Raw genomic sequence first — 26249 nt, 5'->3', positions numbered from 1 at the left:
CTAAATGTAAAAATTTTCTGAACTTCTTTCCATTAAAATCTTTTCAGTTACATTAAACCAGTTTTTAAAAACCATTTGTGGTTTTGTTTCTAATTGTTTCTTCATGAGAGATATTGATCATTTGAGCCTGCTTTAAAAACTTGCCTTAGCAATATATATTTACTTAAGCAGGTGTTCAAAATTAATTCCATTGTCATTATCAATGTGTCTAAAATATGAATTTTCAAAGAGTAAACACCATTGGTGTGTTTTTCTTCTAAGTCATGCTAATTAATGCATTTGGAAAAAATTCAGTAGGATGTATTTTTTGAGACAAGATGCTTCTTAAATGTTATTCCAAAAACATTTTAACAGCAAAAAAAAAAAAATCATTTATTTTTCCAAATCCTTGAGCAAAATGACATTCCAGGAAGATGAACCATCTTAGACTGTGTTTTAAAGGATCACCGCCTCATAGTTGAAAGGAGGCAAGCACTGTTCTGTTACTTTTCAGCAACCACATTGAGATTCTTTGGACACAGCTGCTATGTTCCAATCTAGAGGATTATTTTACCCAGAAAGGCTGTTGAATATATGTTAATGGAAATGGTTTTATTTTCAGCCAAATATGTAAATATGTTCCCATTTAAAACTATTGAAAATAAAGGAAAGTATAGTGAAGAAAAAATAAATCATGTGTGTCTACTCAATCTAATTTTAATGTCCACTTATCTACTTTTTTCTGTCTCCCTTTTCCTCTTTCCTTTCTTTTTTTCTTTTAAAGAGACAGCCTTTATTTTAAGGATTTTTACACTGATGAATTAAAAAAATGGTAATGTTATTCTGGAATTTATTGATTTGTATTTAAAAGGAACTGTTGACAAAGATTCACCGAAAATAATGTGAACAAGTGTGAAAATACAGTTAATAATACTGAAACACTACTTAAAGAATTCCAGGACATTTGGTTTATCTGATATAACAATATCTCTTAAGTGCTGTCTTAGATACAAAACCTGACTGCTTTTTACTTTTCTAAACACACAGTGGTATAATTAACAATATTCAATCACTTATGTACTTTCCTGAATATATAAAGATTAAAATACCAATTAAAAACTAATATATCTTCTCTTTAAATGTTTCTTACAGATACAATTTCAATATTTTCATTCAATAGTGGTGTGGTTTAAGAGATTTTTCATTCACAAGTCAAATAACAATCCACCCAAAGGAAACTGATAGTCTTTAGGCTCATAGTGCAAATAAAGAGTTCAGGAATGCAGCAACTGACATTTCTAAATTACAAAACAGATAAAATTCTTATAAGATACATGCAATAAGCTCTACTAAGCAGCTGGCCACAGAACTAGGACATCAGATAACTTTACTGGTGATTTCAATAGGACTTCAGATGTTTCCAAACTCAACTTGAACTCTCATCTTAGGCTTTGCATTTTGCTTTTCCAGTTTCACTTATAACACAAACATGGTTCAAATCCCTGAAGTATTCATTATAGTCAAGGGCATATCCTACAACGAACTTGTCTGGAATTTCAAATTCAACAAAGTCTGGTCTATATCCAACACTTCGAGGGGTCCTTTTTACCAGAAAGCTTGCGACCTTGACCATCTTCGGATTATGCTGCTTGACCAAGGAGAGCAAGGTTTGCATTGTTTTGCCAGTGTCAATTATATCTTCAACAGTCAAGACATTCTTTCCAGTTAAAGTTGAGAGATCATCTCCACCAATCACTTTTATGTCCCCTGTTGATTGGTCATTACAGTAGCTCTTCAGTCTGATAAAATCTACAGTCATAGGAATGGGTCTATCACTATTTCTGTTCAGTGCTTTGATGCAATCCAGCAGGTCAGCAAAGAATTTAGAGCCCCCCCTTGAGCACACAGAGGGCTACAATGAGATGGCCTCCCATCTCCTTCATCACATCTCGAGCAAGCCGCTCGGTCCTGTCCATAATTAGTCCATGAGGAATAAACACCTTTTCCAAATCCTCCACATAATGATTAGGTATACAAAATAAATCTAGGTCATAACCTGGTTCATCATCACTAATCACAACGCTGGGGCTGCGAGTCGCCATAACGGAGCCGGCAAACGCACCGGCGGAGGGCAGCCTGAAGAGGAAGAAGCCCCTACCTTTTTGTCTTAGTTCTCAGTTTCTATGTGGTGTAAAGAAAAATGATATTACACAGTTATGACCTGCTTTGTGCACTTAACACTAAATCATACATTCCTTTCTATGCCAATAAATACAGATTTACATAGTTATTTTAAAGGTAACAGTTATTTCATTGTGTGAATTTTCTTCAATATATTTAATTAGTCCTATCCTAAAGTATTCTTATTTTGTTTACTTTTTTCCAAAGTATCAACATAGTAAAGAACATTGTAAAGTTGGTGATTTTCTAACTGCAAATTTTAATAATAGAATACCTCGACACACATTTTTGAGTTTTTATTTTATCATGTTGATATTTAGAAAGTTTATATCAGTTCTGCATTTCTGTTAACAAGCTATGAGAATGACTTATATAGCTTCCTTTCTATTGGTTCTTAGTCTCAAAATTCTGCCATTTTTAATTATTTTTCTTCTTTTTGAGTGTCGAAGGTTGCTTTACTAATTAGAAAGATTAAAAAAGATGGGAAGGGCATTCTTTTTTAATTAAATGTATTGGGGTGACTTTGGCTAATATAATTACATAGGTTTATAGTGTATATTTCTATAATACATCATCTGTATATTGCATTGTGTGTTCACCACCTAAAGTCAAATCTCCTGTAATTTTTAATGAATGCTTATTAGTGATTTTAATGTTTACTTTTGGTTCATGATAAAGTTGAAATACTTTTGTATCTTTTTGCTCATTTGTATTCCAGATTTTATTAAGTATTTGCTCATCTCTTTATTTTTATTTTAACTGACTTTTGTGATTTATATACTAGGGATGTTCAAACTTCTTTTATCTTATTTATTGCAAATTCTTTCTAATGTTTCATTTTTTTCCAATCTTGATTATGGTATCTTAGCCATTCATATTTAGTTCTATATGGTCAAATCCATTTTCTCTTCATATTTTCTGATATTGGTATACCTTTTGAAATGCATTCAGTGCAACCTAATAGATGGTTTTCTATGTTATTTTGCAAGCTAGTGGGGAGTTACTGAGGAAACATCAGAAATACCAAGTGCTGACAGCTGCTCCCCTAATTGACTATCCTCAGAGTGTTTCACAGCCTGCCAATATTTTTAATGATGGGGCTCAACTAAATAATCTATTTTCTTTCACTCCATTAACACATATATTTTCACAACACCCCCATGATTTTGGTTACTATTATCATTCCTATCTTACATATGGAGAAATTAGGACATCAGAAGTGAAGACATTTTACTAAGCTTGCATAGTAGAAATTTGCCGAGCTGAACTTTGAACCCAATCTGTCTTATTTCAGAGTTCTCCCTCTTAACCCCTTCACCATTACTACTTCTTGAGTGAGTCTTGGCACTCTCTTTAATGAACTTCCCAGTAAGTTCCCTGTGTGACCCTGTGGTCAAGATGCATCCTTCTGGAAGCTTGAACTGTTTATTTTAAATTTCACTTACTAGGATATGAACTTCATTTATGACCTTTTCCTGCAGAGAATGATTGCATTTTAAAGCTGCACTAATTTCCATGTTTCTAGCTACTGTTACAGGTGCACTCTAAGCTTTTTGTCTATCCTTTGACCAACAATTTTGGGATTTGTCACAAGGACACTTAATGCTGGCTTTAAATAGAATGGCATTCTTTGATACACTCAAATTATTTATATAAAAAGGTAGCTTTCCCCCAAACTTTAACTGTATAGTACATTTTATTATGCTTTTGATTAATTAATAATAATTGTGAACAAGCCTTGGGCATATTTATCATTAGTTTGCTTCTGCTTCTTTCAGACATGGCATTTGCATGGTGTAAACAAACCCACTGCACTGTCAGTACAACATATACAGTCACCCACAGTACATGATACTTGATAATGATAATAAATTACTATATTACAGTTTTATGCATTTATTATACTATACAATTTATCATTATTTCAGAGTTACTCTTTCTACTTATTAAAAAAATTTTGCTGTAAACAGTATGCTGTGTTACCCTGGCAGCAGCCTCATCCATCTCATGTTTGCGGTCTCTCTTGATCGCATCATGTTCTCTTGCACCAGATTTAGTCTCATGTTGTTTTGTGCAGTACATGTTGTACAAACTCACAGCCTAGCAGCAACTGGCTAGACCATACAGCCTAGGTGTGCAGTAGGCCATACCATCTAGGTTTCTATAAGAACACTCTATTATGTTCACACAATGACAAAATCTATACATCTATACACCTAACTATACACCTCTCAGAATATATCACTGTCCAGTGGTGTGTGATGTATTACTGTGGTTATAATTCTATTTTGGGGGTAGATTATTCAATAAAGATAGTCTCTGTTTATGATCAAATATTTGCCATTATACAGGAAACCATTGTAAAATGTTTTTGTATTATAACTTCCTGTTAAAACTAGGTAAGTTAAAATGGGATGTGTGTGTCTGTGTATGTCTCTGTGTGTTTCATACGTGTCAATGAAATTAGGTTTAAGTTGTATTTTATATGTGTGTTAAATAATTTGTTTATTAGTTTCTTACTCATTTTTAGTTTTTAATGGATTTCATTAGTTTTGGAGGAAAAAATGTATTCTAAGTGAATTCAATGATTTGGAACTAAGATTTATAGAAATCACTGTGTTTCATAAAAAAATATTTCTAAAAGTGATTGCTAATCATTCTGAGACAAAAAGATTTGTCTTTTTATCATCACGAATGGCTTGCCATGTTTTGCTCTGAATACAACACCTGGGGAATATCATCTGAGGGTGACTTTGGTTGTGGTGCTTTTTAAGACTGCCTTTAATTGCTTTTGCATTGAGCTGTATTCATGAATGTGCATTCATCAAAGAATGAAGAGCAATGTGACATTTTCAAGTTTTACTAAGTCAACTAGCATCCGTTGCCATAGCATTCAGAAATGAGGAAACCAGAAAAAGGCAGAGCTGTTTTTCATTATGTGTTGAAAGATGTCAGCAGGATTAAAGTGTCAGAGCAAATAGAAAAGAAAAAAAAAAAAAAAGATGAAGAGAGAGTAAATTACTTTGCAAATGGTTATTAATGAAGATTAAAAAAACAAAGCAGCCAACATTTTTTGGAAGGAGACAAGATATGAAAAATATGTATTTAAGGGAGGGATGTCTTTTGTAATTTTAAAAAGCATTTAAAATACCTAAACTTGCCCCTTCCTATATAAAAAGAAAAGTAATCTCTATACACCTAATTTGGCAAGATTCCTCTACTCGGGAGTGGAGAAGGCTGATTTTCTGCCTTCAGAATAATTTTGTACCCTTAAAATAGCCTTTGAGTGAAATTAATATTCAAGCATGTACTTTATAATTAGGTCTGAAACTTTGTAAATATGTATAATGTTCAAAAATAAAGATCCAGTGTTATTTAAATATGGCGTCTTCATAACCTGACCTCATAATTCCTTGATTTCTCAGTGCCTATGAATTTTGATAATGATACAATATTAATGGTATAAACAGGCACACATTTGGTGTCATCACTATTCCAATCTCTCCCTCTTCCAAAATCATGATTTCTGAAATTTCCTTCCCTGATCTCTACTTACTAATCTAAGGTGTCTCTTTTCTCAGAAGCTGAATCTTGTCCTCAGTTTATCAACAACCCAGAGTCTTGACCTTCTTCCATATTTCTACTTGACTTCAGAATCTCCATGATCTTTCTATCATAACTGCCCCTCAATCCCTCAGTCTTCTTCCTAATCTCTGATCACTGCTGGAGAAAGCTAACAAAAGAGGATACATTTCAAGTCCAAGATACTAAATCCCACCTAGGTCTGCATCGCTACTAAATTAACTGGGATTTTTCAATTTCAATATTTTCCCTCTCAAATGTTTTCAAGTCTCCTCAATTTTAGCCTAAATTCCATATGCATTCTGAAAGTATTCTATAGTCTTGCTATATATTTACAATTAATGTTAAATAAAATGGTGTCCCTCAACTTCTCTGAGTCACCTAAAAATGTATCTTGGTTGTCACTCACTTTTTTTTTTCATTTTCTATCTCTCTAAATGAACACCAGACTCTCCATCCAGCTCTTAATTTCATCTTCTTTCTATGTCAAATTGGAACTAGGAATCCATTCAATATTACTATAAGACTTTTTTCAAGAAACCTTGGCCATTTTAAATTATCCCTTTAATATTATGGTTCTGATGGAACCAGGAATTAGTAACTACCCGAAGCCAAATATTTTTGTTTTGTTTTGTTTTGTTTTGGGTTTTTTTTAGTAAATACTGAATTAACAATAAGTAAGGAAACAAACCTCTCCGCAGTGGAGATACTAATTGGAATGGTGATCCCATATCTTTTGTCTTTTATAATTAATAAGACTACAAATAGTAACTCACATGAATTGTTCAAACCTTTTTTTACTGAAATAATACATCAATTAGAACATTGTTCACACACAAAAACCTCTCATGATAGAAATATGCTTCATTTTTTCCTATAATTAGAAAAAAAATGAAACTGAGAAAGGGGTTTCCCTAGACCAAAGGGGGAAAATGTGCCCCCAAATAGTTGCAAATAAACTTTCATCTTGGAATTTAGTGTTAATCTCAGTGAAGTTTATTGTCAATAATAAAGTTTTTCAAATGCAGCAAATACGATTATGGAATGATGATGCAGCCAAGTCTTTATTTGCCATGTCAATATTAAGATAGGAGAACATCTGAGATGAAAATGTCAGACTCAGATGACATGGTGACTCACAAGGCAGAATTAGAAAAAAAAAAAATGGACTACTAGTAACTTTTGCCAAACTGCCCATGGCACTTCCCCATCTGTATGTGTAAGTGCCTTCAGCTATTGTCAAGTGTCTCTTCACAGTCCTGGGAAGTGCTATGACAGTAATGAGGAAGATTGATAGCAGACTCCATGCCTCTTTGTTAATCACATTAAGAATGCTGCTTTGTACTCTCCCATGTTGTGTGTGGAACTATATATGCCCACCACATCGTATTGAAAACTTTCATCCTATTACCCATCTGCTGCCAGTAAATGATCAGTTTAAATGCAAAAGTGGGTATGGGGGTGTGAAATTCAGATTTGCCAAGCACACCATGTTTCTAGTCCTCATGCCTCTAATCACCTTTCAGGAAATGAGAGAACCTAACACATACCACACTTTGGAATGTTTCTTAGGGGATCTAAATAATATTTTACATAACTTGAGTTATGTGATAATGACAAGCATATCTCCAAACATTACGATTGGTCATTTTAAACACATTGATTTCACATAGCATCTGTTACTTGTTTTCATCATAGAGTGTATGATGAAATTCAGTTCTAGAATTTGGAATGTATGAAAACATGTTTTACTTCCATTTAGCTGGAAGAGTTTCTTATGTCAGACTCCAACCTCAACAGAGATAAATAAAAGCCCTTAGATATTGCAGCAATAGGAACAACTAGTGGTGAGTACATTTAATCAGGTAGGGAGATCAATTTTATCTTTTCAGTTACTTCATGAACATTGGCATGTTTTAAAGAGGAAATTGCATTAACATAATTAACCATTTATTTCCCTTTTAATTACTTTCATGGATTAATTTGTAAATATTCTAATCAGTTTTTCTCTGGTGTCATAAGGTAAGGGCAATACCAAACTTATTTTTCTGAATAAAAATAAAATTTTAGATAATAGACTTTTTTCAATGCTCTTGGAAATAATAAGTAATAATAAAATAATTCTACAACAAAGATACTATCAGCCATACCAATACATTGTTTATTGGGAATATTTCACAAAGACTAGATCTATATCTACATTGAAGGAAAATTACTAAGTTCACTAGAATAGTTACCATCTTCCCACAAGGTGGGATGGCCATTTGGAACTGGTAAACAGCATAGCACAATTGTCATGTGGAAGGGATCAGTAGGCAAAGTATCTGGGTCAAATCCTGGCTACATCCCTTTTCAGGTATGTGATCTTGGGTGAGTTATTTCCTCTGTAAAATGATGCTAAAAGTTGTGCCTGACCCTTAGGACTGTTGTAAATATTAAATACACAAATCAGAAAGACTTTACTTCTATACATGTACTATCCTGTTTAAAATTTTATGAATAAAACTGTATACAACACTAGGTGAGTCATGATGGAACCCTAAGAATATAACCTTGGTAGAACTATAGAATATCCTTGGAAGAAATCCACAGCTTGGAAGAGATCCACAGTCTAGAGAAGCATAACCTAAGACAATGGTCGGCAAACTCATTAGTCAACAGAGCAAAATATCAACAGTAAAACGATTGAAATTTCTTTTGAGAGCCAAATTTTTTAAACTTAAACTTCTTCTAACGCCACTTCTTCAAAATAGACTCGCTCAGGCCATGGTATTTTGTGGAAGAGCCACATTCAAGGGGCCAAAGAGCCGCATGTGGCTCACAAGCCGCAGTTTGCCAACCATGGACCTAAGAGAAAGAGACTATGTCAAGAAGGAGAATCAAGCCCTTCTTAATGTATGCAAATGCCTCACTGACTACCTTACTGGTGCGCATTTTCCATATATGGCTAACTTTCTCCTTTGAGACTACAACCAGGCTTCATTCTTTCTCCTAACAGGGATGGGTGTATTCTCAATGAAATGCAACCCCATTTAAACTTGGATGGAAGGATGTCATATCAGAAAACATAATATTTGTATGTTAATAAAAGATCAACCAATTGTATATGTAAGAAACCAAACTATTTTAGATAAGGTACTTTACTTTCTTTCTTTTAGAATAGATAACAAAGAGTTAACACTATTATTCTCTAAGAATTTAGAAACAGAGGCCATTATATCACCAATGAGATACTTCCAAATAGTTATCTGAGAGTCAATAAAATTTAAGGACAGACTTCAAAGAGGCAGTAATTGCTAATCATTACTTTGATGTAGAATCTCAACTATTATAGCAGTAAATAATCCTCCTTCCTATTATGGCAATTTAGTGCATGACCCTCTTAGTGATATTTTCATAGTTAAGAGGGAATACAATAGTCTTTGTATCTAAAAACACTTTTGATAGGTACATTGAACTATATACTTATTTTCATTATAAGCTTGGCCCCACAAATTAGATCAGAAAAAAATAACAGTTATTTAGGGTGCTTGGTAAACTAATATTATTGTTTAGGAATAATAGGAGTTTGGCAATGAAGAGAAGACACTAAAGACAAAGCAACATTTGGAGAGGTAATAATATATATATATATATACTCATGGTACTCATGGTATTCATGGTAGCAGGGTAAAAAACAAAGTGGTTTTAACAGATGGCAAAAATAAAAAAGAGTAATATTATTATGATCATATTACTAATACTGTACTATGACCAAGTTAATACTAAAACTTCACTGTGACAAATGACAGTATACATAGGATAAGACATAGGCTGAGAAAATGTATTATAGCACAACAGTATTTTTAAAAGTTATTGAAAATCTTTTAAAGGATATGATAGGCAATACACAGAAGATAAAAATATGAATGACAGGTCAACAGATGAAAATATTTTTAAAGATGGCAAGCATTTGGGAAATCTCTAATATGATATGTCTATAACTACTTTTTGCAAGGAAGTATGTAATATCTATTCTAACTAAAATTTATACCTTTTGATCTAGGGATTCTAATTCAATTGCCTTATTGTTTGCAAAAGTTACATCATAAGATAAGTGATATTTTATTATTACAAATGGATTACTCTATACAGTACTAAAATATACAATTTACGAATCCATGTTAATAATAAGGCTATAAAGCTTAATAGGAAGAAAATAATATTAAAGATTAAAATAAATTTAAATAACTTCCTGGAAGTAAATTTTAAGATGATTTTAACATAACCTATTTGGGGGAGGTTCTTGTAAAACCTTGTTTAAGTTCTTATCTTGTAGCATGCATGGTTCCATAACTTTATACATTCTATACGCTCATTAAAAATAAAGTTAAATTTTGGAGTGGCCACCTGTAGAATAGAAATAGATGTAGAGTTTCAAATATATAGAAGAAAACAAAACATGCATCTAGATCAATCCAGAATAGGTTAAAGAAGGAAAATTTTTAAAAAAGAAAGAAATTATAAGCAAAGAATAAACAAATGAATAAAATGCAATAATAACAGTTGTTATGTGACTATAATTTTGAATACCTTAAATTGCTTACTAAAAAGAAACAATGAAGTAAGAAACGTCTATTCAGTGAAACAATGAAGTTGCAAACATCTATTAATTAAGTATAAAAAAGAACTATTGATATCTGACGTATGTTGGTAGATACTGCAGGACTGGCACAATTATAATTTAGTAGAAAGACAAATGGGCCTTTTGTCCTGGCTCTGACACTTATTTACTTAACACATACAATTCAAGGAATACACTTTAACCTATATGAATCTCAAATGTGGGGTGAGAAGAGCAACCTCCCCTATAGCGTTTAAGATAAATTTCAGATTGTACATCATGACAAATGAGGCCTTTTCATGTGGCCTCTTTTGGGTCACATCCACCACTTTCCGTCCCAGTGACACCTGTGTTTTACCCAGAAAAACTATGTGTACTTAGTCCCACATCCTCTCCGCTGTGGATTTCAGGACTCCTATGTCCACTCAATTCTTAAAGGGAAACTACAGTGCTGGAAACAACTGCTGAAGAAAGAGCACCTAGGGCAGCCCAGGAAGAGTGTGACCGCTCACTTTTCCAAAGAGAGGCACATAGATCAGCAAATCTGGCAGTGACTTAAACAGGGAACTATGCCTAAGAAGGAAAATGGTAACACGCTATCATTCATATATCATTTCTCCAGAATTTGAATGAAAAATGTTAAGATAGGCACATAGTAGCAGAAATGGAAAATAAGAAACAGAGATAAAGAAAAGAGAATGATCATATTAAGAAAACTAGAGAGTTCATTTCCTTTCACTTAATTAAAACTAAAAATACTAGAGTTAATTGTGCTCTCTCACACCCTATTAGAAACAGATGTTTTAGAACTCTCGTTTTTTAAAAAAAAAATGTTAGTATAGATAATATAAAAATATAATGAATAGAGTTGACAGGCTAAATTGTTCTTTTTCTTTTGAATTACTTTTTTAAGAAGAAAGTATGTGACTTTTAAGGAGAAAGTATGTTTTAATTGGAAATTTTCTCAAGCTAGAGAAATTGCTTAGAAATCCTATTTACCTAAAAGCAAAAGAACCTTTCCACATTTACTAGTATGATTCTCTTGTGTGTTGTTCTGAAGGTTTTAACAATGTATTGATTTTATAAACTGAGGTTTAACTGCACTAACTTAATTTTTCCCCTCAATTTTTGCCTCCAACTTGATTCCCCCATTTCCTGATAGAATAATGGAAATTTGGCTCTTCATACATATGACTTCTAAGTGAGAATTTTATGGGTAAGGGGGGAGCAGGAGGTTATCAAAATAATGGATCATAAGAAGTACAAATTGTTATTAAAAATAAAATAATTCCTTATTTAAGAGTAGGAGCATGTCTTTTGTGCCTAAAGGGAAATTAGACCTTAACATAAATCTAGTTTTTCCTTGGAACTAGCAGCTTAGAAAAACCAAGGAATACCCAAAAACACAATATAGAGGTTAACCCAGCTAATATTTTATGATATATTTTACTTTGTTAAATATGCTAGAGCTTCTCTAAGTCTCTGGTGGTGGGTGTAGCAGCTGCGGTGGTGGTGGTGGGAATATTGGTCTGATAGTTCAGAGCAGATTCCTTTCCCATGGATATGAAAATAGAAAGCAAAGGAGGCAGGAAGCAGCAGTGAATGCAACAGTTAAAACACAGCTTGTCATGAAAAGGAGACTGGGAGGGGGTGAGGGAGAGAAAAAACTAGAGAAGACAGGTCATGTAAACCATGAGCCAGGAAGTGAATTCTTTAAAATGATACTTTCCAGAAGCAAATTCTTAGAAATGTAGGTCTTTCCTCCCCCTGCCCCCTTATGCTATTACTGTTGGAATGAGGAATACTTGGGGACCGGATGAGAAAAGGTCAGAAGTCACTCAATTGTAATTTTATGCAGGATATAATGGCTCTGCTTCAGTTTTAACATTAACCGCCATAAGCCAATGAAAGACAATTCTCCTTCTTATGAATCACCATTGCCAACATTTCCAGAGTTTTATTGTTTGGGTAATTAATCTCATCTTAATGCCTTGGTTTCTATTTTTTAATTCTGCTTTTAGTTTAGAGTTGCCGGGAGGAGGTGAGAGGGGGCTGTGGAGTGGGGGCATTGGAAGTTGTTAGGAATAGCTGCTGCTTGGGTCTAAGCTAAAGGAATCAAAGTGACTTAATAATTTCCATTATCTGAAGAAGTTGGTCTGTTTTTTATCTCAATGTCTAAGAAAAAATAATTTTGGGCCCGTAGTCATAAAGTCTTTCAATTTTTAAAACCTAACATATGCTAATCCAGAGTTCAGGTTAGCTTCAAGACCTTAGAGGCAAGATTGCAAAGTGCTTGTTTATACCATTGTACATATACACAAACATATATTGCACTCTTTTCAGTAATGAAAATCATGTGTCAGGCATATAACTGACAGATAAACTTTAGTGTTAAGAAGCAATTAATGAAATATATGTTTTATTTCCAGCAGTATGTATGTACGTACGTATGTACGTATGTATGTATGTATTTGCAATTGCCGTAAGCCAACAATTCACCAGCATGCAAGCCTAGGAAGCTACCGCCATTAACCAAGCAGCTTGAGTTAGGATATTAGAAATATTTAAAACTATGAAATATTTCAGAAAAAGGTGGGAACAGGATGAGGGAAAATACCACTTTTATGTTAGCCTCAATGATGCCTCACTGTATGAACTGCAGTTGAAAGCAAAAATGTGTGCTTGCTCAAGTTGCACAACCTCTTAATGTAAGTTTTATCATAGCAAATTCCCTTCACTTTGAAATTCCCTTAGTGTGACTGATTTTACCCATTAGATAAAATACGTTACAATTTCAGGCACTTGACATACAACTATGTCAAATGTACAGAGTATAAATTAAATGCCTGTCTGTGTATTCAAGAGGAAAAACACCTGCTCAAGGGATTATTAACATCCTTTTAAAAGAAGATGTTTGTTCTTTGCTTTGGATTTATACTATCTTAAAAATCTTCTATAGAAATACACAATCAAAGGGAAAAAAATGCCAGGTAAATAAAATTATTCATATACCCAGAGGACGTTTTGCTCTTTGCATGGTGTGGATGAAAAAGGACCAGGTGCTAAACCTGACACACCCTGGGGGAGCCAGCAGGGGGGACCTACAAACTCAGATTCTGAGAGAAACCATATAGGATGTTCTGAACATAAGACTTCCTAACTAAAAGCGATTCCTGCTGGGTAGTCTTATCTTAGGCCTGTAGCTTCCTTGGCAAAGGTCAGTCTTAACATTAACTGAGCCTGTGTATTGTCTTTTTGCATCTCAGATAACATACATTTGGAATGTCAGAGTCATCCCCTTTTCCAGATCCCAGCGTATACTCACTGCACCAGAGCAGAAGACCACAGACCCCTCACTGTTATCTTGTTCCTGACATACCATCTCTATGTGCTGTAAATGGTAATTAACAATCCTGTTCCCACCAATGTAAAAGAGGTATGTGTCTCTCTGTTTTACTCTTCATCCAATCTCAGAGATTTTTTTTGCCTAGGTTTCTTCCACCACTTAATCGGTCACCAATGGGTAGCAGGTAACCCACCTAACACCTCCTCTTTGGATTCTTCTTTATAAAATAAGCTGTAAAACTGCCATTCTCAGGAGCATTTTCTCAATCCATCAAAATGTTGCTTCTGGCAATTGTCATCAGTTTGGCTCAAATAACTCATTAAAATTCTCTACAGGTTGCACATTTCTTTCATTGGCAATGGTTAGATTCTATATTTTAACATAAGTTGTTATTCAGTGGTGGTATCTTTAAAGCAAAGTCTCTACCCAAAACACGAAATTGCTCAGAACTTTAGGAACAATTTTTAGTAATTCAAGAATCAAAGAGCTATTATCTTTAATAAATTGCATCCCGCCTGGGCTTTGGTTCAGACTGCCCAGAGAAATTCCGGAAATGAGAATATCCAAATAAAATAAATATAAGATCCAGTAAAAATATTCTCTTGCAAAATATAACTTTACTAAGTTTGTTTAAAATATCGACCATTAATTTATCATTTCAAAATAAATTTCATTAAAAGAACAACATATGATCTTGAGTTTCTTCAACTGTAGAATTACACAGAAATAATTTTCACTCTATATTTACTAACAGCGTGTTCTTTCAGGACCACATTGTATGGGAAGAAAAACACCTTTTTCCTTCTATCCTTCTAGGTTCTTGGCTGGGTTTTTGTAACAAAAGACAGGTTAACAAAAGAAAAACATACTTTTAAATATAAGTTTTACATGACACAGGAACCTTCATAAGGGAATGAAGACCTGAAGAAATGGTCAAACCTGAACACTTTTAAAAAAAATATATTTTATTGATGTTTTACAGAAAGGAAGAGAGAGGGATAGAGAGTTAGAAACATCGATGAGAGAGAAACATCGATCAGCTGCCTCCTGCACACCTCCTATTGGGGAGTTTCCCGCAACCAAGGTACATGCCCTTGACCGGAATCGAACCTGGGACCTTTCAGTCCACAGGCTGACGCTCTATCCACTGAGCAAAACTGGTTAGGGCAGACCTGAACATTTTTATGCCAGGTTTGATGACAAGTGGAAAGTTGGGGGGAAATGTGACATAAGACTATAAAGGTAGGAGCTAAGTGTAATAACCAGGGGTCACTTAGCAAGGCTGGTGGGTTCAGATTCCTCCCAGTGTCCCTCAGTCTTTAGAAGAATGGATGCCCCTTTCCTCTGGGTATAGGGAGGGCACCTTGCACGTACAGTAAGGGTCCTATGATCTACTCCAGGGTAGAAGGTCAGGGAAATCCTTCCAGTACCTGGTTTTTCTCAATTTCCTTCAGCTTAAAATATTTAATATGCCAACGTGACATATCTGGGGGTAGTGTGTCCTGAACCCCATCAATGTCCCCGTGGAAACTGCCGGTGTGTGAATTTCAGAAAATAAAAGTTAATTAGACAACTAGTGACATTGACCTCATTAAAATATTTGAGTATTTGTCACAGAAAGTGATACCTCAGTGAGTTCATCAGAGCACAAAACAGAGATAGTGTTCCCTTAATTGGATCCAAGTAACTGTGAAGGACAAATTTCAGTGGATGTCGTTTATGAGAAATCTGGATGTTGTAAGAAGGATTAGACTTGGGCACTGAACCAAATAGTCTAAAAGCTGTGAAAATTGGAAACAGGAATTATGTTATTAGAATATGTTAGTGAGCATAACGTAATGCCCATGTGAACGTAAGTGTTTCCCCAGTATTCTCTGGGGTGTCTGCCTCACCTGCATATCTCTACAGTTGTTATAAAAATAGTCTGTCAATGGTTAAAGCAGACTGAGAAATAGCAGCCCTGACTCCTCTGGCTCATTTTCCAAATTACCTTTGTGCAGCAGGGAATGACACTTGCTTTTAACTCAGTGGCTGTACAACAAACATATTCCTCATGGAAAACACGTGTTGGAGGTCATATTTCCTCATCTCGGCATGTGTCAGTCCTCTTGGAAAAAAACAGAAGAAAATGAAAGCAATTATTTCACCTCAGTTAATCTGTGAGTATCTTCAATAAGGCTTGAATTTCAAATTATACTTGTGTGAAGAATAAATATACCCACACGTTAAAAGTTTGAGCTGGAACGAAGAGAGAAAGAGGGAAGAGAGGAAACACAATGGTTCCATTTTTGGTTTTAGGTAAATGAGAAAAAAATGTAATGCACGGTTTGAGAAAATAAGCTGCTTTTTAGAACCGGACTCATTTTTGGGCAGGTTGCAAAACCATTTACTGATTGAGAAGTTTATATTTAAGTAACTAGACCTGACGCAAAGCAATGCCCAGAAAGGGAGACATTTCCGAGCTATCTACTGCAGATATCCTCCCAGGTGGACTTTCCTTTCTTTCCTAACCAACTGTTCTATTTTTCTTTCAATGTTGTTTCACTTCCTGAGTGGCCATTCCATAACAAACCCCATGCTAAGCCTTGTTTGATAAAGAATGGTAAAGTGGAAATCTTGGTCTAAAGGAATTTTTACTCTACTTGGGAAAATAAACACACATGAAGAAATACATGAATAATCATTGAGCCCCTGTTATATTGCAGTCACATATTTACACAAACTGTATAACTTGTGCATTGTAAAAATCCCTTGAGGTAAATGCTATGAAGACACATATTTTGAACATAAGGACAATAAAGTTCAAAGAGGCCCATAGTCCTACTACTAATGAACACCAGGCCAAGCATTTGAATCAGAGGATTCGCTCTCCACACCACAGTTCTTGGTTGTGTACCAAGCCCCTGCCCTCTGCTCTTCTTCTCTCCATCTAACTTCTTTTACTACATTTCTCACTCAGTCCTTCCTCAATGAGGGATGAACTCAAGAATGGTGGAAGGGTGCTTGTGATGGCCCCTACAGTAAGCTCAGAGGAATAAGCGAAGCAGATATTCACACAAGCCCCAAACGGACAGGGATAGAGTCCCTGTGGGTCAAGATAAAGTCAAAAGGCACTTCCCTCAAATAAATTGTATAAAGACATTGCCTTGGCACAGGCAAAGCCCTTCTTCATCTTTAAGACTTTAAAAGCTTGCATGGCCTTTCTTTGAAATATAATTAACCTTTTGCACTCAGATGTCGAGTGTGACTCGACACGGTTAGCATTACAATAAAGGAATTGAGAAAAAAGCAAGCGAGTGCAAAGGGTTAAAGATAGTCAGATGAGCCCTAGCCAGTTTGGCTCAGTGGATAGAGCATCAGTCTGTGGACTGAAAGGTCCCCAGCTCATTCCCTCATTCCGGTCAAGGTCACATACCTCAGTTGCAGGCTCAATCTGATCCCCTGCCCTTGTTTGGCTTCTGTGGGAGGCAACCAACTGATAAGTCTCTCTCACATTGATGTTTTTCTCTCTCTTTCTGCCCCTTCCCTTCCACTCTCTCAAAAAATCAATGGGGAAAATATCATCGGGTGAGGATTAACAACAACAACAACAACATAAAGATAGGTGAAATTAATGAGAGTCAAAGGCTCAAGTTCTTAATGTTATGTATTAGCTTATTGCATTTTTACTTAGCATATTATGTATGAATATACTGACTGAATGAATATTCAGTAAGCAAAGAGGAAGAAAACAAGAGCTTCAAATTTAATTTCTGTAATGTGCTGGTAGTATTAAACCTTCCATATGATAGAGACATCTGATTTTTGTTAATATAAAGTAAGATTTTTATCATCTATTGGCCTTACTTGATATTAGGCTTATTGTACTGGAATTATTTGTATTTGAAGTCACAAGATATCTGTTTAATTCTGGCTTTTTTTTTTATAATAAGTGTGTGATTTGGGACAAGATATTTTAATCACTATAATCTCAGTTTCAGTGGTTGAAAAGTGGGGATGGAATATAAATCTTACAAACTAACACAACTTTTAAATGAGGGGAGGGGAATAAAAATGCCTAGCTTAATAACCTTGGACCTAGACCTTAGTAAATGTCATATGACACTAGTAGTAGTTTGCCCAGTCAGCAGGCCTTGGGATTCAGTCCTTCTGCCATCTTTATTACTGCTCATTTGCTGATGTTACATCATGACTACTTCGATAGTTTATGTCGAGTGAGCTCAATGGAATCCAGCACAAGAAGGGAGAGGGGAAGGAAGATGTATGAGCTGGCATTGCACTGCTTCGAGTAATGTGGTGAGTCCTGAAAAACAGCAGGAGCACAGAATAGTCCACAACAGATAGAGAGAACGGACAGATTAGGCAAAATGTAGGTGATAACTCCAAGCATAAAGAGCAGACATGCAAAGGAAGAAACCATCTAAGGATGGAGTCTGTACTCTGAAATCAGTATCACTATCCTAATGGATCATAATTCCCATCAGTTCATAAATTTAGTTCAGGTCCTCTACTGCTTGGCAATGTGCTGTGAACTGAATGTTTGTGCCCCTCCCCCCAAATTCCTGTTGAAGCCCTAACCCACAACGTCATAGGTAATCCTCATTTTTTTTTAAATTAAAGGAACAAAGCTGTGGATATTAGACTAGCTTTAGGTTGAGATCAGGCCATTCTGTCTTTATATGCTATCAGGTAGAGAGTCTGTACATTTTGAGGTTTATTTTGGAAGGAAGGTATTTTAGTGATGATCAGGGTGCCAGATGCTCCCTTTACTAATTAAGGTTTCTCTCCTCTTTTAAAAAAAAAATGCTTTTGTTAAAACCATAAAGAGCAGGATATGTAAAAATAAATTATAATATCATGAACTTCTACATTTAAAATGTTGAAATGTTACTTAAAGTGATTTCCATACCTCTACCTTTTATATATCATTCAATATCTTATTATATCAATACAGATAATACATATATTTTTTGTATTCTATATGTGGCAGAACATGTCTTAGAGGCATTATCACCATCACCACAATGATTTGAAGTAGATATTATTCTCATATAACAGAGGCTGAGAGTAATTAAGTATCTTGACTAAGCTATTGAGGCAACTAAACCTTGGAGCTGGAATATTAAACAATGCTGCCAACTCCAGGAACCAGGCCCTTTCATGTAAAAGTAACTTCTAATAATTTTGGCTCTGTTGATTTCAAATGGTCTCCTTTTCATGCTCTGAGTACATTTTCAGTAGAGAATTTAACCTCTGAATTCTTGGAATGCATGGTGGCAATAGAAGAAAAAAGTTAGGACAAGAAATAGGCTGGGTGCAAACACAGGAATACTATCATCTTACCATTTACGGAATATACCAAGTGTTTTGGTTATAAGAGTGATGTTTTCTTTCTAAGTTTGTCATTTAATTTATCTGTTTTGAGGAGTAATATTTAGGTTAATGTAGGTTGCTACTTTCATTTTTCTAAATATCAATTACTTTCCTCTCTACAGAATATTAATTTTAACTTCTCTTTAGTTCATAGATTTCCTTTTATCTTAAAGTAAGTTCAGTTTGGGGAACTATTTAGAGGTAGGTCCTGGCACCTCACTTATATCAATTCTTAATTTTTTTAAAAGGGATGAGAAAAAAGAAGAGTATCAAGTATAAAATATAAATTGGGGAAATGTGTGTATTTAAACAGAAAGAAAATAAAACTATTATTTCTATCTAGATCTATTTCTGAAAGTAACTAGAAATGGTAACTATAATCTAGACTTCAGGAGAAGACATATATTTTCCAATGACTCCAGTGTCTTGGGCTGCTACTCCATAGGAAGGAAATGTGTTTGTTTTTCTATGGGGGGGGAGGGGATTTGACAGCAAATAGTACTATGGAAACAATATAACAAGAAAGAATGGTGGCATGGACTGAGAAGGTGGCATTGCAAGCAAAGACTGAAGTAAGGGATTGAAGAACATTCTAGAAAGATAGAACAGCTGGTACAAAAGCAGGAATGTGATTAGTGTATTTGAAGAATAGAAAGGAAGCCAGTATGTCTGAGACAAGTTTAAAGGGACATGGGCAGCCAGATTGTTTACAGGTTTTTATACATAGAAGGACACGATATAACATAAGATTATAAGGGTTACCCTGGCTGCTCTTTGAGAATAGATAAGAAGGACAAGAATGGAACCAGAGAGACAAAATAAGGAGATTATTGCAATAATCCAATAGAAAAGCACTGGTGGCTTTGACCAAAATGGTAGCAATGGAGTCGGTGAGAAGTGGTTGGATTCTGGATGTATTTTGAAGATAAAATTAACACAACTGCTGATGCACTGGCTGCGCGGTGTGAGAGAAAGAGCAGTCGATAATGATTCCCGTAACTGGCCTGAGGGACCAGCAGGAGAGAGCTGCCATTCATTGCGATTGGGAAGCCCCTGAGGGAAGCAGGGTTAGTGGGCGCAGATCGGGAATTTCGTTTTGGACACAGCATGTGTGGGATGCCTATCAGACAAACACAAAGGCATGCTGAGTTGGCAGCTAGAAATATGCAGGTAGAGTTTAGGAGATGTGAATGTGGGTGCTACCATCATATGGATGGTACTTTTAAATCCAGGAGATTTAGATAAGATCTCTAAGGGAGTCAGTGTAGATAGAGGTGAAAAGAAATCCAAAGATGGGCCTCTGGCGCACTTCAACTTGAAGAGAGAGGGAGTGAGGAAAATCAGCAGTCTAGACTGGCAAGTAGCTGCCAGTGTGCAGGAGGGAAAGCAGGAGAATGTGGTTTGCTCGACTTCAGTGGAAAACAGGATGTATTCTTCATAATAGGTTGAATAATTATATCTGAAGTAAATACTTGATACCTTATATCATCCTGTAATTTGTGGATATTTAAATATGCCTTGTTGACTCTGAAATAATCATATTTTCACATAGTGTTATCTTATCAAACATGATCAGGTCAGAATTAAATAAGAAATACTGAGAAGAGGCATTTCTTGCTGAACTACTTATTAAAGAAATAAACAAAATTATCAGGCTATTTATCTGGCAAAGAGCTGTACTTCTGTCTCTTTTGACTTATGAAACATGATAAATATGGCAGTACGTTGTATTATGTAGAAAATAAATGGAGGGAAAATCCAATGTTTCACCATAATTAGCATACTTTTTTGAAAGCACTAAGATATATTAGCATTATGTATTCAGGACGCTCCAACTTTAAAATCTAAAAACTCTTTATATACAAATCTACATATTATGAGTGTTAACGTGCTTTAATAAAAGGTGTGTATTATATCATGACAGGATTTGCCATAGACGCCTGAAAAAGTGGGGTCCTCGCTCCAGCGAGTTGCTCAGTGGTTAGAGCATCCACCCACAGACTGAAGGATTGTTGATTGGATTCCAGGTTGTGTGTTCCCCAACCCTGGTGGGGGTGTGTCTATCTCACATTGATCTCTCTCTCTCTCTCTCTCTCTCTCTCTCTCTCTCTCTCTCTCTTCCTCCCTTCCTTCCACTTTCTGGTCCTCAAATGTCCTCAAAATAGAGAGTAGTCTAGGTGGAAGGGAGGAAACACACATACATCACAGTTTTCTTAGGAGAAGCATGGCTCTACAAAATACTACAACTTGCCACGGTGCAGACATGTATAAAAACACAGTATATTTGGTTTTGCTAACGATAGAATTATGATAAAGTTAAACCGTGTAAGCCCTGGCCATTAGGAGTAACACTGATAACTTGAAGATTGCTAACAAAGAGAAACAACTGCAGTGGACCTTCTCCGTCTTCAGCACCATATTTGGGGAATAAGCTGAGGCTGCCTCTCCCGGAGGAAACAGCCTGCTTGCTTATCTGGGAGAAGTCTCATGTTCCAAGCACATCCGCTCCCCACGCTCCCTCCGTGTCCCCTGGACCCTCGCACTTCTCAGCCCCACTGGCCCACTTCCTCGTTAACAGAGGACATAAATCAGTTGTCTGCCGCCTCTTGATTTTCTTTCTTCCCTTGCTCTTTCAGTCTTCACTCTCCCTGTCTGTCTTTGTAAGTTGGCCTCCCCCTGCACCATATGGCAGCTGGGAGGGGAGAGCGGTGATCTGGCCTGAACAAAGGGGCTGTGGTGTCAGAGCTGCCCTGAATGCAGGAGGCACAGTCCTGTGCAGAAGGGCCTGCAGCCCATCAGCGAGGACGGGGCGGGCTCAGAGAGCTGACTCCGTGTAGACAGAGCAGAGAGGGCCTCTGGGCCTCAGACGGAAACTCTCTTTCTGTGTCCTTCTCTCTCCTCTCCTTCCCTCCATTTTTTTCTTTTCTTCCCTGTTTATTTCCCCAGTCCTGTGCCCAAATCATATTAGCTTATTAATGATAAAGTCAGCGCGTGTATCTGAACAAGAAATTGAAGCCAGCTATCTTATTTATGTACTTCTGAATATCTCTAAAGGGCATATAAAGAGTGACACCAGTGTTTGAACGTGTGTGTGTGTGGGGGGGGAGAGATACATTTCAACACGACCACATCCCTTTTTCCTGTCTCCTAAAGAATAATTCTACACAGTTATAGAAATTAGGTAATTCATGAGAGAAAAACATCTGGATGCTATAAGAGGATCCAGGCATTGACAAGAGAATTCTCTCTGATTATACCAAGTTAACTGCAGTTTCTAAGATTATGCCTTTCATGACTTACTAGAGGCCCAGTGCATGAAAATGTGTACACTCGGGCAAGGGGGGAAGTCCCTCAGGCTGGCCTGCTCCCTCTCAAAGTCCAGGAGCCCTCAGGGGATGTTCTACTGACAGCTTAGGCCCGCTCCCCATGACCTGGTGAGCCGATCAGGGGATGGTGCCAGCCAGCAATCGGCCGGCCCTGGCCGCCCTCCCACCCCGACCTGCAGGAGGTGACCTTGCAGGCCCATCAGGGGATAGCGGGCAGCAGACCCTGCTCCCTCCCGCCCCCATCGCCCCTCCACCACTGCTGGTTGCCGCCTACAGGTAGTTCCACCGTTCGGTTGATTTGTATATTACGTTTTTATTATATAGGATTATTATGCCATATGCCATTTCAGAAAAGGGGCCCATTCACAATGTTTCTCTCCTTCCCTATTCCTTGTTCTTCTTAAAGTTGGACCCCTCTCCTGTATCTGCATGATTTGTTTCCGTGGAGAAGTTCTGCACAGCAGACACAACATTTTCATTAGTGAAGTTAACACCGTGCTAGAAGGATAGTAAATTCAAGCTGTAAATCCACCAGCTTTCAGGAGACCCATTTATTCTGTTCCATAGGAAATAAAAAATCTACTAGAGGGGAAGAGTTGAATATGACCATATACATTTATGACGGAACATTTTATACTTTATTGCTGTAGGCTACTACTGGCCTTAGAGGCTAGTGTTGATTTTATTTGAATAAAAATAAGAGTATAATAAAAGGTAGAACAGACATTTCCCCACCTCTCTCAACCACTGCCCACCTACTCGCCACCCAGGGAGTCATCCTGAAACACAAAATGCCAGGCCCCTGGGGTTACTTAAAGGAACCTGGGCAGGCTTCCAGATTCTGGTGTCTGACCTTTTCCAAGTAGGCAACAATAACAGTTCCTCGTGAAATAAATCAATGGACATGTGTAGAGTACTTCAACAATGCCATGTATTTTTCTGCCCAAATCTTTTAAGAATACAGTGAAGGCTATGTTGCTCATTTCAACACATTGTTTACATTCATAACAGGGTTTCTTTTCAGAAATAGTTTTCCTGTGAACATAGCTTCCCTCTCTCTTTTAGCCTTAATGTCATTTAATGCCTGACAATGAGAAAGGCTGCGTTTTAAAATTCATAGAGAGTATATTTTCTTTGGACAATGCAGTCGGAGACTGATGGTTATCTGTCGGTAGATTAAAAAGCAAAATTACATGGGCTTTTCAGTTATGTTCTTCATAAATGCTCTTTCAGAATTACCATAAATGTTTGGTCTGACATGAAACCTTCATTACAATAAACATCCATTAGAATAAACAGAGCCGAGAGCTGAGAGGGCCTGTGTTTAGCACAGACCAGGTTCTGTGTGTTTCCACGCACAGGAAGAGGTATGCGGTCCCTCATCTGCCAGAGAGATTTGTGTGGAGAGGACCCTCTGTGCTACAAACAGAAAGCAAGCAACAAAGCAACTATTCAACCTTTTCTATTCACTCACTCACATCTGTTTACATGGCCTCTGCTCCATCCTGAAAGGTTTTGTCTTCCCACCTCCATTTCATTTCACACAGCTCCGAGCGGCTGGTGGCTTGGAAGATTTTTTTTTTTTCCTTAGGAGCTGGGGATTCAAATCTGTTTTGTGAACAGAAATCTGAAAAACAGGCTTACAGAGAGCAGTTGGTCCTTTTGTCTCTCCAGTTGGAGTCCTAATGAAGGCTAACCATAAACTCCAACTCTCTCATTACTTTTTAAAGTAAATATAACACACAAGAAAAGTTTCTGAGGAGGCTTGGAGACTATTATTTCTCCAATTCTGCTCATTACTAAATGTCAGTTTGCCTTCTTTGTTTTAACGAAAATTGTATTTTTAAAAAAATATACGTTCTTGGAAGTGAAATGATAAGAAATTAACATGCTACCAACAAATACAATATTATAGGAATCTTACTATCTAAATACTTTATATGAGCAGATTATATTTTGATGACATTTTATAGAGATTTTTACACCCATTAGCTCATCAGATCCTCAAAAACAAAAAAAACACCTTCAAAAGGCAAGACAGATATCATTACCACTGTTTTACAAAAGAAAAACTGAAGCTCACAGAAGTAGCATGGAATTCCCTCCACACCACAGACTGCATTCTCTATGACATACAAGCCAAATTGCCTTCTATTGCATTGTATACATTCATTATCTTACAGGCCGTTTTATAAGAATGAGTTATGATCATGATAACCTCTAGTCTTCCTTATATTTCTAAAATCCTGTGGTTTGTAATCTGATCCATGATGAATGGTGTATTAAAGAGGCCTTTTCAAAATGATCATGCTCATGTAAATGTTGCAAAAATGGTAGTCTAAAGGATTTACATTTTAAATGTACTTATAAAGGTACACCACAATTTTATTTTTCCCTGCTTTTCTAAATTTTATTAGACCTCGCAGTACAACATCACAGAGACAGAGGAGAAGCTTATGAGTAGATATTTAAATAAAATCTTTGAAAATCAGAGGTACCGGGTTCAATCCTGATGACTACTTTCCAGCCAAGTGACCTTGCCTATTTGTATTAACGTGTCTGGATGCATTAACTCGGGCTTGCCAAGGAAAAAGAATAACAAACCAATGGTGCACAATTTTAGCGAGGATGAAATCAACTTACTTTCTATTTGTGGCAAGCAAATGGTAAACTGCACAGCCCTAGAGCAATATTAGTGACTTCCATCCATTTGGTTGTTTCTAAATTGTTAAACAATTTATTTCAAACATGCAAACAAACCTTTGAAATGTTTGAAAACTAAATACTGAAATCCAGTAGTAGTACCAGAAGAGTAGCTTGCAGAAGAAATTCTAATAGTATGCCACTTGCCACCTGTTGGATTTTGTGGAAGGGAGTGAATGAGGGAGGGGAAAGAAGACCTTCCCTGTCCAGTAACACCAGTGCACAGAATAGAAAGACTGTATACAGTTGCTCTATTACTATATTTCTCATCCTATATTTTACTCAATAAATACTTTCTGAATAAATGAGTAACTGTGGTCCAGAAAAAAAATTTGAAGGGTAGAGGTAGGTCAGTCCTGTGTAAGTTTTGGAATATTAGTCAGGAAATTTTATCAGGAAAGGGGATTGCAAAGTTATCTCCCAAAGCGAAGCAGCAATATGATATATTCTTTAAGTCTAATTATTTTTATTATTTTTAGAACTGCCCTATAAATAACTTATAGTACATACATTGATACCCAAGAAATAACACATTCTACTCCATAAAAATCTTGCAAAATTAAACATGGTGATCAGTCTTCAGCAGCCATAAAACTCAGTTTTAACAGATAACAGAAGGTGTATCCCATCCTTCTTAGAGTCAGCTTGATTATGTGAGGAAAGATATAAAACTAAACTGAACTAAAATCACATTTTTTTCATTCAGGAAAAAAAACTTCTTTGAGGAAACATCAAACATGCAAAGGATAAAAGGCATAAAAATAAGTGACATTGATGGGGAATTGCATGTAGTTGCCAAACTAGAATGCAAAACCATGTCTAAAGTTTTAGGAGTTAAAAGAAGAAAACAACAACAAAGATAATTGGTATTTCCTGAGCTTAAGGACTGGCCTCAGCAGGACATATGTTTTCATTTTGGGGTCTCTAGTTTCTTATGAAAATGTTACTATTTCTGTAGGCTCTTCATTTAAGGGAATGGGAAAAACAAGGAATTAAAACCAGAGTTAGTTCAGTTGATTTTAATTTTATCTTTTAGTTTTCGCATTGTTAACCTAAAAAAAATTCTTTGAAAGAAAGCTCTACTAAGTGGGGGGAAAATAAAACATTTAGAAATCTTAATGTCGAGCATACATCTCAAATAGTATAAAAAATTATA

At 36.1% G+C, this 26249-nt stretch overlaps 1 protein-coding gene across 1 annotated transcript; it reads right to left on the bottom strand.

Annotated features, from left to right (window-relative positions):
* Positions 1-811: 811 nt before the first annotated feature.
* LOC307100802 (hypoxanthine-guanine phosphoribosyltransferase-like) lies at positions 812-2126 on the bottom strand. Its single transcript, XM_079773381.1, is given in 2 exon segments — positions 812-1864; positions 1866-2126. Coding segments are annotated over 2 exon segments (657 nt in total). The 5' UTR covers positions 2082-2126; the 3' UTR covers positions 812-1423.
* Positions 2127-26249: the final 24123 nt, after the last annotated feature.

Source organism: Cnephaeus nilssonii (genome assembly GCF_951640355.1).
Source record: "Cnephaeus nilssonii genome assembly, chromosome: 5".
NCBI classification, from domain to species: Eukaryota; Metazoa; Chordata; class Mammalia; order Chiroptera; family Vespertilionidae; genus Cnephaeus; species Cnephaeus nilssonii.
Note: the sequence above shows the minus strand (reverse complement) of the source record. Positions and strands in the feature narration are given on the sequence as shown.